The sequence below is a fragment of the Mastigoproctus giganteus genome, chromosome 14, assembly GCF_048544385.1.
Source record: "Mastigoproctus giganteus isolate SK-2022 chromosome 14, ASM4854438v1, whole genome shotgun sequence".
Taxonomy (NCBI): domain Eukaryota; kingdom Metazoa; phylum Arthropoda; class Arachnida; order Uropygi; family Thelyphonidae; genus Mastigoproctus; species Mastigoproctus giganteus.
The window spans coordinates 63,991,458-64,009,893 of NC_143588.1; the positions used below are offsets into that span (position 1 = coordinate 63,991,458).

Here is an 18,436-nt window from a genome sequence, read left to right on the forward strand (position 1 = left end):
AATAACTTTTTGTTACCCTTTCCTGCTCATCCAGCAAAAACAAACGCATGGATTAAATATTTTATATTTTTTGTCACAGGATGTGTACAGTTTACAATCTGAGCTTCACGAACTGACATTTAAATATATATTTGATTAAATTTTAAACATTTAAAAGCCAGATTTATTTTTAATTTGCTTCCTAATAATACGAATTTAGATTGCATCCGGCATTGACGAACACACTTATGGCAACACGTGTTTCCGGTGGAAAGTAAAACAGGGTAGAGCGAAATTATCACTTTCGGGTATTTAATTTCGGTTTGCATTTCAAATTTACAAATGTTTGATAAAATGGACTAAAGGGAAAAAAAAAAAAAAAAAGGTGGTATTTTCTTATATGAGAACAAAGTTCTCAAAATTGTATTAATTAAGAACAAAGCCCGACTGCTGAGAGGTGTAAAAATAAATCAGTTTATTTTGGTGGGTATAAGCCATTCGAACCTCATTCAAAATGGTATTTGCGTGCCAGAAAAACAGTTATCTGAAAGAAGTAAGTAATTTCAAAGGTAAAAGGTCGTTTTGGAAAACTATGATTTCTGTGTATGCGAATGAATAACTAACGACAGCAACGTAGATCCAATTACGATTTCAGAAACAGATGTGGTTACAGAATGTGGTGGTGAAATAATCCCTAATATGTTTCGTTCATAAAATTTTATTTATTAGTATAATAGGAGTAACTAAAGACTGTATGATTAAAAAGTTCCAAAAAATAATGACGTAATGTAAATAAAATTTACGTTACATCAAAATTAAAATGCAATGCAAAATCTGCATTAAAATGAAACTGAAGTAATGCAAATATGCATGTATTACTTTATAGGCGAATACTGTATAATAAATAAAAGTTCTTTATTATACTATTCAAGTTCCATTAACCTCATGAAAATTATGAATCTGATGCACCATGAAACTATCAAAAATGACAACAAGCTGATATTTGACATGCTAAATTAGTATTAGTGTGCAAATGACACTATTAGTGGTGATACAGTTATGACTTTATCAAAAAATATAAAAATACAAAAAATTTTTGACATTTCATATTTGGACAAGAGTAAGGCTTTTGATAAAACATGAATGTTTCTTGTTTAAATTGGAACAGTGGCAAATGGCTATTGCACAGAGCAAGGAAAGATTAGGGTCCTAGGCACTTCTGTTTCATACACCATTTAGTAGATGCATTTTTATGGGAGTGTCATTTTCTATAGGTAGATGAGTGATCAACCTTATCTTGAATAAATTTTTCAGATTGCAAAATGTATGTAACAGACCTTAGCTGATTTGATCACTGTGCTGACTGTAATTTCTTAACTTTCATTCATAAAGTTAAAAATGTTTACAGGTGGTGACAATTTCAGAGTATCAGTATTAATAGTAGCAAATAATTAAAGAAAACAAGCTTATACAGCATCAGCCAAAAAAGAAAAAAATATATATTTCCACATCACCTGTCCATTCCCTCTAGTAGTTCCTCCTTGAATTTATTCAAACTACTTGCTTCCACAACAACAACAACAGATTGGAGTTTGGAAGTTTGTTCTAACAATCAACCACCTGTTGGCTGAAGGCAAGCCTCTGCACATCTATCGTACAACCATCCTTCCTTAGTTTGAATGTGTGTCCCTCCTCTGTGTGTAGTCTGAGCAAGAGGAAGAATGCCATCAACATTGAGCTTGCTAAATCCATTCAAAGCCTTAAACTCCTCAATGAGATTACCTCACAGGTGCCTAGTCTCCAAATGCTGCTATTTGCAAAAGTGAAGCCTTGGTAAGAAAACCTTTTGTTCACTTCACCAATCTCGTTGCCCTTCTCTGCACACATTCTGGTAGATCCACATCCTTCCTAAAATGAGACCTCCAAACCTGTATACAGTACTCAAGATGTGGATTAACCATTGCCTTGTACAGTGGGATAATCACCTTCTTATTCCTGCTAGCAAAGTTGCTGTATATCACTGACGAAACCCCATGAACTATTCTAGCAACCAGTCTGCACTGCTCAGAGAACTTCCCATTTAACTGCATAATTTCCCCAAGGATTTTTCACTTTCTGTTACCTGAGTGTAGTACCACACAGTATGTTAATCTGGAGCTACTGCTACCTATATGCAGTACCTTACATTTGTCAATGTTAAACTTCAACTGCCATTTCTCATCTCATCTCATCTGCCCAATTTTTCTAGATCTTGTTGCAGTAGTAACCCTTATAACTATCATTAACCACCCTGCCAACCTTCGTGTCATCTGCAAACTTAGACATTAAGCCCACTGATAACCACTCTTGCCTTCTCCCACTCAAATAACCCTTTATTCAAAGCAATAACTTGCCCTTAATGCCATACTGCTCCAATTTGTACAGAAGTCTTTTCTGTGTAACACAATCAAAAGCTTTTCTGAAATCTAGGTACAGTAGGACCTCGATTTAACGGACAAAAAATTTCTGTCCTAAAGGAAAAATTTAGTACCTATTTATATCTGATAGCATTACACATCCATCTGATGTGTGACACTATCAGACAGATGTGCTTAAAATTCCTTCTAATGAAATAAAGGCTGTTTTACTCTAAATAATGTACCTGCTTACCCTAATGCTGAGAGGTTAGTTAGCAGGGATGGGAGAATTAAATGTAAGAGAACCTTAATAATATACAGAATTAGTAGGTAGTATGAATAAATTTAAGAGTGGATTATATAATTATTAGTGGGATAGGCAAATGAGGTGTGTTTTCTTTTTTTTTTCCATTAGCAACAGGGAAGTTATTCTGTTGTCTGAGGCAATAGTTAGATTACCTTGTGAATACTGCACAAAGGTCCAAAATCTTCATTTTAAAGAGGGCGTAGATCTGTTGGAGTCTGTGCAGAAAAGACAAACAACGTTAGTTGGGTGTAAAAATGGTACTCTTACAATTAAGGTGTTTAAAGCTTTAAGTGGGTTCTGTAAACTAAATGCCTTTGTCACATAAATTTGGAGACAAATTAAATTTAAAAAAGATAGTTGCTTGATAGATGTGTGAAAATTTTCTTCCAACCAGAGAGGAATTGATCATTGGAACAAATTTCCATTTGGTGTTGCAGAAGTAGGTAGTTTGAATAAATTTAAGGAAGGATTATGTAACTATTAGTGGGGTGGACAGATGTGTGAGTTCTCCTTTTTTTGCTAATGATGAATAAGCTTGCATAATTTACCACTGCTAATACTAATATAATCCATTTGAATTAGGTTGAACAGAGTTGTACATACACCCCATAAGGCTGGATAGTCCATTCATCATATTGCTATTTGATATCAGGACCAGTGAATAGCAGAGCATGCTACACTGTTGTTGAGGTTCTGTGGCACTCAGACAACCATCAAAGCATGGGTACTAGATAATTCTCCAGTGGGATGAGGCTGCCTACCTCTTTGAGAAGGATTAGAGATGACATTAATTCATTTCTAGAACATCTAGTGTCAGGAAACAGCATTAGAAGATGACTGGCAGAAATAGAACTGCATTCACATTGTGCATTGCACTGATTCCTCACAATATGTCATTGTATATAGTGACTTCTGGTATACAAAGATAGATCCACCTGGAATGATGAACTGTAATGTATTATCTTTTGTTGAGCAGTTGCTCTCTCAATGGTGTAGATGCTGAGCCACTTCAACCCTTTGAAGCCATCTGATCATAATTTTAAAATAATAATAAAGATACTTGAAAATATGGCACAAAAAAGTGACATTTTGAATGACTATTTTTTTTCTAGCTTTTTATGTGCAAATTCAATAATTATTGAGGGAAAGATCTATTTGAAATACTATTTGAAGCTTCTTTTTGAGTTTGATACCAGACCAAATGGCTATCTGGCCAAAACATAGAATATGTCACTTCATTTCTTGTGCATAATACTGCTTCAAATCTAAAGCAGTATTTCTGAAATGCTGGTTAATGACATGATATATTCACTACCAGGAAATAGTAAGATTTTAATGCTATACAGCTTTTGTATATATTAAATTCAGAAGGTGACAAATTTCACCAAAAGCATTAATTAATATTGCCTGATCTTTTTTGGTGCATGTGCACATGCCTACAGTCACTCACTTGCATGTCTGAAATATTTTGAATTTAAAGTTGAAGTTAATTTTCAATTGAATTAGCATTCTCTTTTAACAATAGAATTTCTGCACCTCTTTCATTGAGTAGAATATACCCAAGCAGCCACTGTAATGTGCTTTTTTAGTGCATAATTTATAGAATAATTTAATAGATGATGATTTTTTAAAGTTACGTGTAGAATATTTTTCTTTTTCTTTAAATTGGTATTTTTCTTTTGAAGTTCACAACAACAGTTGTTTCATGTACTCCTTCAACATTGGATATAGTTAAAGATGGTAAATCACATAAGTTGGAGGGTTTTGAAGTTGTTCTGGCAGATACAGTGCTTTTTCCAGAAGGTGGAGGACAGGTAAGTTTTAAGAAAATTCTGAACATTAATTAATAACTGAATAGCATTACTATAAAATTACAAATATTTGGCAATGGCTTCCACAATATTAAGTGGAAAGATTATGTAAGCCTAATGGACTATCAAGGACTGTGTGATGGGGGAATTCTTGAATTTTTTAGTTGCAATTAACTTAGCAAAGAGCCTTGAATTTTGAGTTGTAAGACATTTCACCTTGCACTGTTATTCAAAAGAAATGCATGTAAAAGAAGCTTTTAAAACAAAATAATACATATTAATTAAATTTTAGTTTGTTTTTTCCCCCCAATAAAATGGTATGTAATGCAGAAAAACAGTTTTTATACACATAAACTAAAGGATCAAATGCTTATAAACATGATACTTTCAAAGATAGTTTGTATGGTTTCAAATTCTTGCATAGCAGCAGTCAGTCTTAGGATTAGGGAATGCAAATAATTGCTTGTAGCTTTCTGTTGTTGGACTTAAAAGAGATGTCAAGTTTAGAGTGTCTACATAGCAGTTGTGCACGTAGGATGAACTATGCATGCATCACAACCACATTGTTATCAGGCGTGTCACCAGTCATCCATGAAAGTGCAATTTCAATTACACTGCAGAAGGATATCTCCAAGAATGCTTCTTAGCTGTGACACCATTTTGTCTGGAACTTGCCTTGGCTATCAGAAATAATAGTTATGCACATAAATGTAAATTGCTTTTCTCCAGTTCAAACCAGACTATTCTACTTTTTAAATGAGCAATACGTTGCAGTGGTTGTGTAATAATACAAGTACAAAACAGTGCCGTACCTAGACTTCTGTCGGTCCAGGCGAAATATTCATTTGGGGGGGCCCCTCACAAAAATTAAAGATGGAATTCGTAAAATTGAAAAATAAAGGAAACACCAAAATAATTATTCAAATCATAAATATTTATTTAAACTTTAACAACTAGTACATTATTTGTATAAACTTAAAATTTTTCACATCATTACCTTACGATATTTACTTGATATAAATTTATCTGTAATGTTTGATGTTTTTATATCTTTTAGTACATCTTGTTCTATTGACATAATGGCCAATCCGTTAATTCTTTCTTGGCCGATTGTTGCTCATGAATATGCTTTAATCATTTTGAGTCTTGAAACTAGGTTTTTTTAAACTTTAAAAAACTTTAAACTAGGTTTTTTTTTTTTTAATAAATGTCAATAATTCTAAGCAACCAAAATTTTTTCCTTTTAAAACATGCTGCAAAGATTGAATTTCTTGACATAACTCTTTGACATTGATGTTGCTGCTCCTGTCTTTGCCAGTGAGAATTCCTTCAAGTGCGCCAATAAAATCCAAACCAAACCAAACCAATTCCTTCAAGATGTTGACATTTTGCTTCTATTGCACTTTCAAATAAATTCATGAAGTTTTCTGATTTTAGAATAATGAAAAGCCTAGAATGTAGGCTGCCATAGGCAAGTGGTCAAGTGAAGGGATGCATAAGTACACATCCTGAGTGACTGGGTTTCTAGCTTGTGATTGCTGAATATGGTACTGTCTCCGGTATTCTCTATATCTTGTGAACTCATCTGACTTAATTTTATTACAGTAAATAAATTTACTGTAATATAAATAATATTGAACTTTTTTGTATAATTAAAGTATTATATTAAGAAACAACCATTTTTTTTTTTTTTTTTTTTTTTTTATATTTAAAAAATTTTAAATATCATTGGAATTCGGTCCCCCTATGTCCCAGGTCCTGGGCGGCTGCCTGGTCTGCCTATATCTAGGTACAGCACTGGTACAAAACAGTTAGAGAATGGAAAGTAGAAATCTACTTGATTTAAATAAATGAATAACACAAAAGTCTCATGAAACTGGAATCAATGTGGGGAACAACAATTAACAATTTTATGCATCCAAATGATTATGGAAAAAGACCTCTTGAAACTGCTGATAGCACATCTTTAAACTCAAGATGGTTAGGCTACATCTTGAATACTGCATACAGGTTTGGAGGCCTCACTTTAGGAAGGATGTAGACCTGCTGGAACAGGTGCAGAGAAGGGGCAACCAAATTGATGAAAGGAACAAAGGGTGCTCTTACTTAGGCTTCAGTTCTGCAAATTGCAGGATCTTGAGACCAGGCACCTGTGAGGAGATTGGATTGAAGTGTTTAAAGCCTTGACTGGCTTAAGTAAGCTGAATATTAATAGTATTCTTCCACTTACTGAGACTACACACATGAGGGGGCATAGATTCAAGTTGAGGAAGGATGGTTGCAGGATAGACGTGCAGAAATTGCCTTCAGCCAGCAGGTGGTTGAATGTTGGAACATGCTTCCATTTGTTGTTGGGGAAGTGGAGATGGTTTGAATAAATTCAAGAGAGAACTAGACAATTCTTGGAGTGTATGGATGGGTGAATTGTTTTTTTTTTTTTTTTTCGGCTGATGCTATATAAGCTTGCTTTGCATCATTTGCCATTTCTACTGCTACTACTACTCTCCTGATCATAATACTTATTCAGATCATGTGACTAAAACTATTCTTGTAGGGTGCAATCTTCTATTCCTCCTCAGTTTTGCACCAAACTTCTCTTCCTTTGTCTAAATCATGGTTTTCCAAAAAAAAAAAAAGTATGCTAAGTTTAGGATAAAGCACATTGCAATTGGTTTGTGACAAAATTTCCATTGTAGTTTTCTTCCTACACTATAGCTCACAACCATTGTACACAAGTTATGAATAAATCCAATCTCAGTTTTGAAAAATCTTAAAGTGAGACACCTGCAAATTGCCCAAATGTTAGTTGAGCTTTCTGATCTCTTTTCATTGACTGCAATTTCAGTCATTATTAAATGTCACACTAAGGCCACCCAAAATATGCATTAATCTGCCCAAGTATATTATGCTCATGAATTGCATGTGTTCTATGGTCAATTTTCCTATTTTTCTGGATGTAAAACCCAAGTTTCCCTGGGGGGGTGGACTTGCTATCAATGCCTGAGACTGGCTAACTCAGCCACAGTGAAAAAGCCCATAAAAGTTGCTTGTGTCATTGACAGGATTCAAACCTGGGCCTTTTCTACCCAGTGTGGGAAGGATGGTGATGATGCCACTTTGCCACCCTTGCAGATACAATTTCAATCATTGTGTACTTCCACCTTTATTATATCCTGATATAGCCATCACATTTGTTTCATCCCTACTTCATTTTTAATTAGTCCTCTATGCTTATGGCATGCTAAGTTGAGCTTGCATTCAGATGCTGTCCAAAGATATAATATACATACATAGTCCTTCATGACAGCTTAGTTGTATAGTCATCACTGCCTGTCATTCATTTGGAGAGAGCTGGATTTGATTCATGTCAGTGATTATAGAAATTTCTGAAGTCGATGAGTTATTCCAGATTTTTAAGTGAATACAATGTGAAAATTGGCCTCTGAACACACTTGTACACACATAATACACATCTGGATGTAAGTGGCAAATTCCAATAATGTGGCAATTAAAATAATAATTAGAGTTGGAATTTTTACATATTTTGCTTAAAGATAGAACTAACTTATTAACATTCTTACATTTCCTTAGTAAATCTCCTCCCACACCACAAAAATCCCATTGGTGCGTACCTTTTCTTTCTGACAGAATGGGATATAAGGATCCTGAACAATTTGGATGCCAAGAGATTTCCAGGCTCTGGTGGCATGTCTCCACTAGTTCTTAAAAAAACAGTGAACACCTGTTTTGTTTCACCCACTCTCTTATTCCATTAGTGTTTTCCTTCTGTATTTTGCTAATTTGCTAATATTCAGCCAAATAACAAATTCCTCCTTTCTAGTTATTGCTGTATTTTACTTTCTTGAATTTTTTCTCCAGTATTGGAGAAACCTATTAACCAACAACTTTATCTGGATAACCTACATCTGATTAACACTCACTAATATGGATTCCATCAGTGCCAATCCATAGTTATTTGTGGACAAATTTCATGAAAATGTTTGGCAAGACTGAAACACAATTTTTTATAATAATTAACATTCCTAAGGCTTTTGAGCAAATTTAGTATAAAGGCCTCATAACCAACAATAATATGGTCTTCTTTCTTATTTTTGTAGTTTGAGGGCCAGTTTTCTCTCTAGTAACTCATTGCATACAGTACTAGTTTTGCAGGAATGAGTGTAAAATGACAGCTTAGTTGGTATAGGGGCCAATGATTATTATTTAATGTCACTGAGTTGGCTTTAATGCTGGATATCAACAGTAAATTGTTTGACTAAACATAATACCATTTTTTTCTTGAATACCCACATCCCTTGAACAAGTCATGTACCTCATTTTTCAAGATGTGAAAAAAAAAAAAAAAAGTATGAATTTATTTTCTATCAGCAGCATAATTTCCATATTTTTTTCTTCTGAATTATTCTGTTTTTTGTTAACTAGAAAGATCATAATGTGTTTTTAATATTCTTATTTGGCAGCACATATGCACACTACCTTGCAGGTAACACTCACTAGTAAAAGATATTTAGAAAGAATCTTAGCTCATGAAGTGGGTTAAGTAATTTCTGTTATGGATAAGGGAAAGTAACAAAGGAATGGTATCTCAATATCATACATTTCCAGTGAGACATAAAAACTGTCAGTATTATTATCTACCTGTTTTAGTTTAGTAAAAAATTACATGATCATAATACCTGAATGAATCGCATGCATTGCTAGGAAGCAAGAATATTAATTTCTAGGAATATCTAACTTTTTATGCAGCACAACATTCCAAGTTGCATTGTAATAAATATCAGTAATAACCAAAATACTTCTTTTAGGCTACAGCCAGATGGGTGAATAAAAATGATGAAGTTAATAAAAACAGCATTTTTATTCACTCATCTAGCTGTAAACTCAAGAGAAATCTCAACCTTTGGATTAAATTCATGAATAAGCAACACTCAAATTTTTGCTTCCATTTTTTTTAGGAAAAAAGTGCATGAGGTATTCAATTTTTCCTGTTTAAAATATTGTATGACTTTTAAAGATTTCTAGTTATACAAAAATATTTAAATTCATTATGTAACTAAATTTGCATTGTATTTATAACTATTGTAACTGAGCTGACAAGTGTACAGTTAAGATTGTAGATAATTAATTCTTGTGTTGTGCTAGAACAGCTTCTTTGGAATTACTTAATTAGTACTTATATATGATGGCAATTTAATTTTAAAAATATATTATAATTTTATGTATGTTGATGTTTTGATAGGTGTTTATTTCAAATTTATTTCTATTCTGAACACAAGTATAAATAACTATACTTTTTTTTTGGTGAACTAAACAGTTCATTCGAAAAAAATTGCAAAATTTTAAGAAATGTTATAGTTGCCTAAATGCTGTTAATTCGTTTCTTTTCAATAAGACAGTTATTTTATAAGAATTCTTTGTAATTTCTTAATGTTTATATAGGCTAAAATATTTTTTTAAAAAAATTTATTCAAATTAGCCTGATGATAGAGGAACCATTAATGGGATACCCGTTTTAAGAGTTATTAGGAAAGGTGATGTGGCCCTACATTTTCTAGAAACTCCATTAGCTGCTGGTGATAATGCTGAAGTAAAAGTAAACTGGACCAGAAGATTTGATCATATGCAGCAACACACAGGTAATTCATACCTGCCAACTTTTATAATTTAATTGGAAGTTTTCCAAAAAAAATTCAATAATTTTCATAATAATAATTTCTGTACATCAGGTAATATACATTAAAAATATGCATTCAAATATGTACCAAAAAAAAAACTATTATATGCAGTAACATTTTTTTTTATATTTATTACTACTTGATCACAATTAACTGAATTGCAATTTCTTTGTGTTCAGAATTTAAAAGTAACAAAACTGTTAATTAAGTGATCCATTGTAAATCTGTAGCATTTATGATCTAAAATCATTTTAAAAGTAGAGAATGATTTTTCCACATTGACAGAAGTGACTGGATTAAATTTAAAAATGTGAGCCTTTGAAGCCTTTAAATGGAAGTTCCTGTTCATTTCCATTAATAAAGTCATCTATTTTTCTTAAAACGTTAAATCTGAAGTTCTTTTTTAAAACACTATCAGATTTATTTCTTATTTTCTCTACAATGTTCCCCAGGGGTGATTGAAATGTCTCGCTGAACATTCCCTACTTTAATTGCACCACTCAAAAAAAAATCTCTCGTATTTCAAACTTAGTTACAGAATTAGGTAAGTAAGCAGAATATGTCTTGATGAAAAGCAAATCTTTTCTAATCAAAGGATTAGAAATGATTGCCTTAGCCGTGCCAATAGCTGCAGCTTTTGTAGTAACCAACACGTTAACAACATTTTTTATAAAATAAAAATTTTTAGCATAAAACAATGCTGCATATAACCATGTTTCCCACCTTGTCAGACTAGGCAATGGTGGAAGAGGAAGGCCTGGGTGCCCATCTCCATGAATAGCTATGCATGTAAAAGCTTTTAAAAATATATTTTTTACATAAGAAACAGAGTTAGCATTAGTAGAGGCATACGATGCAAGAAAGCAAATTATGCAGCATCAGCCAAAAAAAAAAGAAAGAAACCCTCCCATTTGTTCCGAATGCCTGTCCAGCTCAGCCTTAAATTTATTTAGACTATCAATTTCCACAACAAAAGATGGAAATCCATTCCACCAATCAACTACGTGCTGGCTACAGGCAAATTTCCACACATCTCTTCTACAACTGTCTTTCCTCACTTTGAATATATGCCTCCTCAGGTTCTTAATCTGAGCAAGAGGAAGAATCCCATCAGCATTCAGCTTTCTTAACCCATTCAAGGCCTTAAACACCTCAATCAGATCACCTCACAGGAGGCTACTCTCCAGGTGCTGCAATTTGCAGAACCTTTCTTGGTAAGAGCATCCCTTTGTTCCCCTCACCAATCTTGTTGCCCTTCTTTGTACATTCTTTATATTCTTTTTAACATTCTTTTATATTCTTTATTAACTTCTTCAAAATTCTCTCAAATTGTTTCTGCAAGCTTGTATAAGCTGTGTCTTAAGCAAAAAATGTGGATTAGGTTTTGGATCAAACTGCAATGAAAGTAAATAGCATTAACTGCTTGGATGGAGTTTAGCATGCCATCATTGTTGCTGTTATCAAGTAGTTTATTCTTTGTTGTGTGTATGTTGTAGTTGTGCTTATTGTTAACAGGTTAGTTGAAATATATTTCATCTTTTAAGGTAATTTTATATGCAAAGGAAGATTTGGTTACTTTAAATTTGTTCGTTGGCATAAAACTGTACTATGGCAGTCATTCTTGTAAGTTGTGGTGCATCGTAGTCTATTTAAACCAGGCTATGAACCATAAAGATTTTGTATTACTAACATTACATAATTAAAATAGAAAGAAAGAAAGAAAGAAAGCATAGAACTTTAAAATACAATTTATTGCATTTCTTGAGAACATGCATAGTTCACCTGCTGTAACATTGGATGTGCATTAATTAGTAATCACCGATTTTGAGGGGGGGGGATCATACTAAAACACCCAATACTCATCTCCAGTTTGTTTGTTTGTTATTTGGTTTTTTAGGAGCATTAGCAACTAAGGCCATATTGCTCCGGGGATTCCCTGACCTTTCTGCATCCTCCGTATTTGGTGGTCATGGGCTTGAACCCCGGTTTGATCAAGAAGCGTGTGCTACGCACTGCTGCTCCTGCCCACCTGGCTACGGAGGCACCATCATCTCCAGTGACAATACACTTGAGGAAATTAGGATTGTCTTGACAAGTGTGCAGGAATTTTTCACGTGATGACACTCTTCGTTACTTTTGCTCATCCATGAGGCTGTGCAGCACAAATTTTACATAGACCTTCCTTTTCCCTTAATCTTCATGCAGAATTTGCTGAAAGGAACACCTGCTGAATCATCTCCTTATTCATATCTTTCTGAGGATCAAATGATAATCTCTTGCCACGATTTCCAAACTTTTGCAGCTCTATCCTCATTTCGAGAAGTTGATGGATGACCATCTCTTGAGTTATCAGGAACATCCTAATGTCTGTTGTTGAACCACTTATACCATTCAAAGACACTGGTATGACTTAATGTTTCTTCACCATAAACAGTTAACATTTCATATGTTTCTGTTGCAGATTTTTACAATTTAAAGAAAAATTTGATATTCATTTGTTGCTCCATTGCAAAATTGTGTCATGGAATGGAACATTAACACTATTGGTTGTTACTTGCAACCTGTCAGCCTATTGGACAATCTCTGTACCACCATCTGTTGGAGGAAGTTTGAACTATAAAACACCAGTCTGGGAACTTTATTGCCACTCTTTGTATAATATATTAATATTTGATATTAATATTCCTACTGCTCTTTATGATATTAATATTTATAAATACTAATAATTATAAGATATTAAGATATTTTTTTAGATTTCATCTTTTTTTTTTTTTTTTTTTAGCTGAACCGGATACTCCTACACAGGAAAATATCATTACCCAACTTTCCATCTTAAATTTTGTATACTTAACTGCTGGGTGATACTTCCCAGCCAATTAATCTTTCTTCCAAACTAGATGTGAAAGCTTTTCCATTTGCTGCTTCTTATTTTCTAAGATATTAAACACTTTTCTTCTATTTCATGTTTTGTTGAGCCATTTGCACAGATAAATTTCATCACTCAACTTTCCATCATAAATTTTGGCCACTTAACTCAACTGGATGTTGCTTCCTAGAAAAATTAACATTCTTCCAAACTAGTTCTGAAAGTTTTTCTATACCCTTCATGCATTGTATCTTAGTTCCAGAATGGAAAAAAAAAAAAAAAAAAAAGGTCAACTACAGCCATTATCAACCTACTGCAGGATGGAAGCCTCCTCAACAATTCATGCTGAGGGAAATGGACAATAATGGCAGATTGACTGTATTTAGCAGTCAGGGGCTTGAACCTCGGTCTACTCAAGGAGCGTGTGCTATTATACTCCTGCTCCTGTCCACTCGGCTATGGAGGCCATCAATTTGTAATTGTTGTTCAGTTACACAGTATTCAGTCTTGGGTATTCTGATATTATGATGATCTAATTTCTGCTTCTTTGCTATTTAAACTTCTAATATTGATAGTATCTGTCTTAATAGTTATTTTGGTAACATATTTATCACTATGTGTCCTTATTCACTGACAGGCACAGTAGAAACTCATTGATCCAGTGAATGGCCCAGCCAGTATGAGTCTCATTTGATTTGTCATACTATAGTGATAAGTTTTTAGCTTATCAAGTTATTTTAGTTATTCAATCCTGGTTATTTTTATCTTGTATTGACAATGCATCCTTGTTTTTTCAGTAGTCACATAGTTAGCATCCTACCAACAGGTTATACCACAAGGAGGTGAGGAGTGGACATGGGATTCAGACTCTAGTCATTTTCTCATAAATATAGTTTAAAAAATGTGAGGGTCTCATCCTGGTTAGATAACTTGAGACCCTTCAGTAACTCACATTATAGCGCAAACAATTTTAAACAATTTCTTGCCTATATCAAGGTTGTTAAATGGCACAATTTAAAGATAAGTGTACTTACTCAGTGGGATAAAACAGGTACATTTGAGGGTTAAATATACATTGTTTACAAATTGCAGCGTAAATATAATTTGAATGAAACTTGCTATTATACATATAATTTTAATTGAAAACATTTACCAAATTAAAATTTGACATATCATCAAAATGCAAATGAAAACTTGTTTCTAGTACTAGTTTATATATAAACTAAAGCTTATTATATCTAGCTGGACCATTAAAATTAATTCCCTTAAATGGTATTTTAAAATTTCAAAGCTTTATATACATAAAGAATAAAATTTCTAAATATCTAATTTTAATAATGGCAGTTATTTTTTCTGAATCTTGTAATGCACCTACAACAGTTGATCAAAAGACTAATACAACCTCAAACAAAGTGCCCATTTGTGCTGTCATATCAGAATTTGCATAAACAAATAGTACATGGAAATACCAAAAGTGGGACCTGCTAACAAATGAAGGAACACCTGCTAGACTAGGCTATGACTTGGTTACTGTTGACAACATGAACACAAATGCAAAACTTCAAATGACAATTTTGGTACTTTTTGTCACCTCATCAGTGAATTGCCAGGTGTGACTCAAAGACCTAAAATAAAGACTCTTTTAACCAACTTCTTTTTATATGTGGCGAGCACGACCATTTCATTGTGACAGAACAGAAATCTTGACTGACACTGAAAAAAGGAGTGGAAAACTCAGTCAAAAAAGTAAAAAAAAAAACCTGTACTAAAGAAAAGAAAAGAAAACCATCTTTATAGAAAAGTATCATAAATCACATGAATCAGTACAACAGATAAAACCTAATGATACCAAATAAAATTACAACAATCAAAAATTTACTTCAATGAAATAAACCTAATTATAATGGAAATTTTTTTACTGGAATGAGCAGCAAACCAGAAAGCAAGTTACTGGGGATTTCAGGAACTGCTGGGAGTCATGAAACAAGTAAATACATGGGCTGTGTTAGGGTAACTAAGAGTAAGAACAGGTGCATGTATACTTGCTTGTATACCAATGCTAGGAGTATAGTAAATAAATTTGATGAATTTGAAGTGCTGGTCAAGACATCAAAGATGGATATTGTTGGCATATCAGAGACGTGGTGTCACGCAGATATAAGGAATACAGAATAGGAATTTGGGGAGTACAATGTGTACAGAAAGGATAGGAAGGGAGGAGGGCTTAAGCTGTTAGTTAAGAAACACATGAAATCTAAGGAGGTGCATCCAGTTGACATAGATGGACAGTGCAATGTTGAGTCAGTTTGGTGTGACATAAGCACTGGGAAAGCAAAAATGAGAGTAAGAGTTTGTTATAGGCCTAATGATTCTGATGAGTACAATGAACAATTATATAGAGAAATAGAGTGGGCCAGTAAATCAGAGTGTCTTATAATGGGGGATTTTAACTTCATAGATATAGACTGGAATTTGTGGGTTGGTCACTTGCACACTAGCAAGGCTTTTGTGGATTTATTGGCTGATTGCTTTCTACAGCAGCATGTTAGAGAGGCAACAAGAGAGAGTTACCCTCTTATTCTGATTTTCAGCAGTGATTATTTGTGCATTAAGAATTTACAGAAAAGGAACCACTAGGTGGCATTGATCACAGTGTACTGATGTGGGATTTACTTAAAGATGTAACTACCATCTTTAAGTAAATTTTGCTTTTATAAAGGTGACTACAGTGGTCTCAGAGATTTTTTTAAGTTCTAATCAGTGGGATCAACTGATGATGTTACCAACAGCCAATTCTAATTCCAACTAAGAAATACTGTAAGGCCAGATGTTTATCAAACTACCAGCGAGTTAAATGATTTTGTAATAACTGAGAGGGAAAAGTGGAAAGTAAATTGAAGGAGAAATTGTTGAAGTTAAACATAAGAAAGGCACCTAGGGATGGGATGTATACAGTTATATTAAAGGAGGTGGCAAAGGAAGTAAGCAGACCCTTATCCATAATTATGAGAGCATCCTTGGACTCAGGGGAAGTATCCACAGACTGGAGATGGGCAAATGTATCTCCAGTTCATAAAGGGGGATCAAAGGGTGACACAATTAATTACGGACCTGTTAGCTTGACTTCTGTTCTAGAGAAAATAGAGTCACTGGTTAAAGAAGCATTGCAGGATCATCTAGACAAGACAGCAGTAATAATTCAGATACAGCATGGGTTTGTTAAGGGGAAGTCTTGTCTGACTAGTTTGATTGGATACTATGAAGTGGTCACAAAGGAACTGGATGCAAAAAATTATTTTAATATCATATACAGGTCAACCATCACTAATCTGGCCGCCAGTAATCCAGTTCCACCGCTAATTCGGACATAATTTCCTGGAACGTAATTTCAAATTTCCCGGGTCGGCGCACCAACCTGCCGCTACTGTTTTGGTGGTGTTGGTTGCAGCATCAGCTGTTGGCATGAACTCGTAAGCACTGGCAAGCCATTCCCACTTGATTTTCTGAATTTATTATTATAATCTACTCACATTTAGCCCTAGCCATGGTTCCAATGCATAAAGGAAGTGCCTCTCGTGGTGTAAAGTGCAAACACCGTATATTGTCCATAACACATTAAGTTGAACTTCTGAAAAAACTCGACAGCGGTGTGTCTGTGAGAAGTTTAACTCTGCTTAATTGTAAATTCCAGCAATTTCTCTCAGTTCCTCTTATCTTAGTAATTTTCTTTTAGCCATTCCTTTTTAGATTTTTTTTTTTTTTTACAACACACTTATACAAACTTGCAGAAAAACACAACACAATATGATGGATAATAGAGCGCGCTAACGAACTTGTTTTCACAAAATTTCTAACAATACTTACAAACTTATTGCGATGTTTGAAAGTTTATTTTATCATAATTAGTTTTATTGCAGCGCTTGCCGTGCGTGCAATAAACCAATCACAAACGACCTTCATATGTATGCCGTAATAGCGTCACACGTATGTGGCCGACACGGCTTCTCAAGAAATAAAGTAACCAACATAATGTGGCCACATTGGCCACATATATGCGACATAAAAAAAAAGACATTTTTTGTTTATATTTTAAGCAAAAAACTACAACACCGACATTACAATATTTATTTTAGAATTACTAATCAAATTATTTCCTAAATATTTTTTGGCCCCTGGGGAATTTTTTTCTTAAACTAATGTATGTGCTAAAATAACCACCGGTGATCTGGCAAACTCACTAATCTGGCACCCCACAGGTCCCAATGCTGCCGGATTAGTGATGGTCGACCTGTACTTGTATTTCAGGAAAGCTTTTGATACTGCTGCACATGGAAGACTAGTGTACAAATTGGAGCAGTATGGCATTAATAATTAAGGGCAAGTTGCTACAATGGATAAAAGGATGGTTGAGTTAGAGAAGACAGAGAGTGATAATCAATGGATACTGCTCTTCGTGGACTAATGTTATTAGTGGTGTCCCTCAGGGTTCTGTGTTGGGTCCATTGTTGTTTTGTGTATTTATCATATTGCTATCAATTTATCATTTATGATATTGATGAAGGTATATTTAGAGTTAATGTCTAAGTTTGCAGATGACACAAAGGTTGGCAGGATTGTTAATAACAGTAACGACATATTCTGCTGCAACAGGATCTGGATGAGTTGGGCAGATGTGTTGAGAAGTGGCAACTGAAGTTTAGCATTGACAAATGAAAAGTACTGCATATGGGTAGCAATAATCCCAGAGAAATGTACCAACTAGGTGGTGTTACACTGAGGGTGGTAGAGAATGAAAATGACCTGGGGTAATTGTGCAGTTTTGAAGTTTTTAGAACCATGCAGACTGGCTGCCAGAGTAGGTCATGGGGGTCTTGTCAGTGATATACAGGAATTTTGCAAGCAGGGATAAGCAGGTGATTATCCCCTTGTATAAGGCAGTGGTCAGGCCACACCTTGAGTACTGCGTACAGGTCTGCAAGCCTCATTTTAGGAAATATGTAGCAGTGCTAGAATGAGTACAGAGAAGGGTAACAAGGCTTGTGAGGGGAACAAAGGGGTGCTCTTACGAAGAAAGGCTTAATTTCTGCAAATTGCAGCGTCTGGAGACTAGGCACTTTCAAGGTGAACTGATTGATGTGTATAAGGCCTTGAATGGATTGAGCAGGCTCAATGCTGATGGAATTCCTCCTCTTGCTCAGATTACAAACCTGAGGGGGCATAGATTCAAACTGAGGAAAGACAGTTGTAGAATAGATATGCAAAATTTGCCTTTAGCCAGTGGGTAGTTGATTGCTGGAACAAACTTCCATCTGTTGCTGTTGTGGAAGTTGATAGCTTAAATAAATTCAAGGCAAAACTAGACAAACATTTGGAATGAATGG

The 18,436-nt window shown here is 34.3% G+C and overlaps 1 protein-coding gene across 1 annotated transcript in view; it reads left to right on the forward strand.

The window, feature by feature from the left end:
- The first annotated feature begins 476 nt into the window (after window positions 1-476).
- LOC150075173 (alanyl-tRNA editing protein Aarsd1) overlaps window positions 477-18,436 on the forward strand; it is a 73,137-nt gene continuing 55,177 nt past the window's right edge. Inside the window, exons 1-3 of the mRNA XM_090388385.1 lie at window positions 477-532; window positions 4,368-4,496; window positions 9,991-10,150. Of these exons, the coding sequence (XP_090244511.1) occupies window positions 494-532; window positions 4,368-4,496; window positions 9,991-10,150 (328 nt within the window). The 5' untranslated portion in view covers window positions 477-493. The remainder of the gene's footprint in view (window positions 533-4,367; window positions 4,497-9,990; window positions 10,151-18,436) is intronic.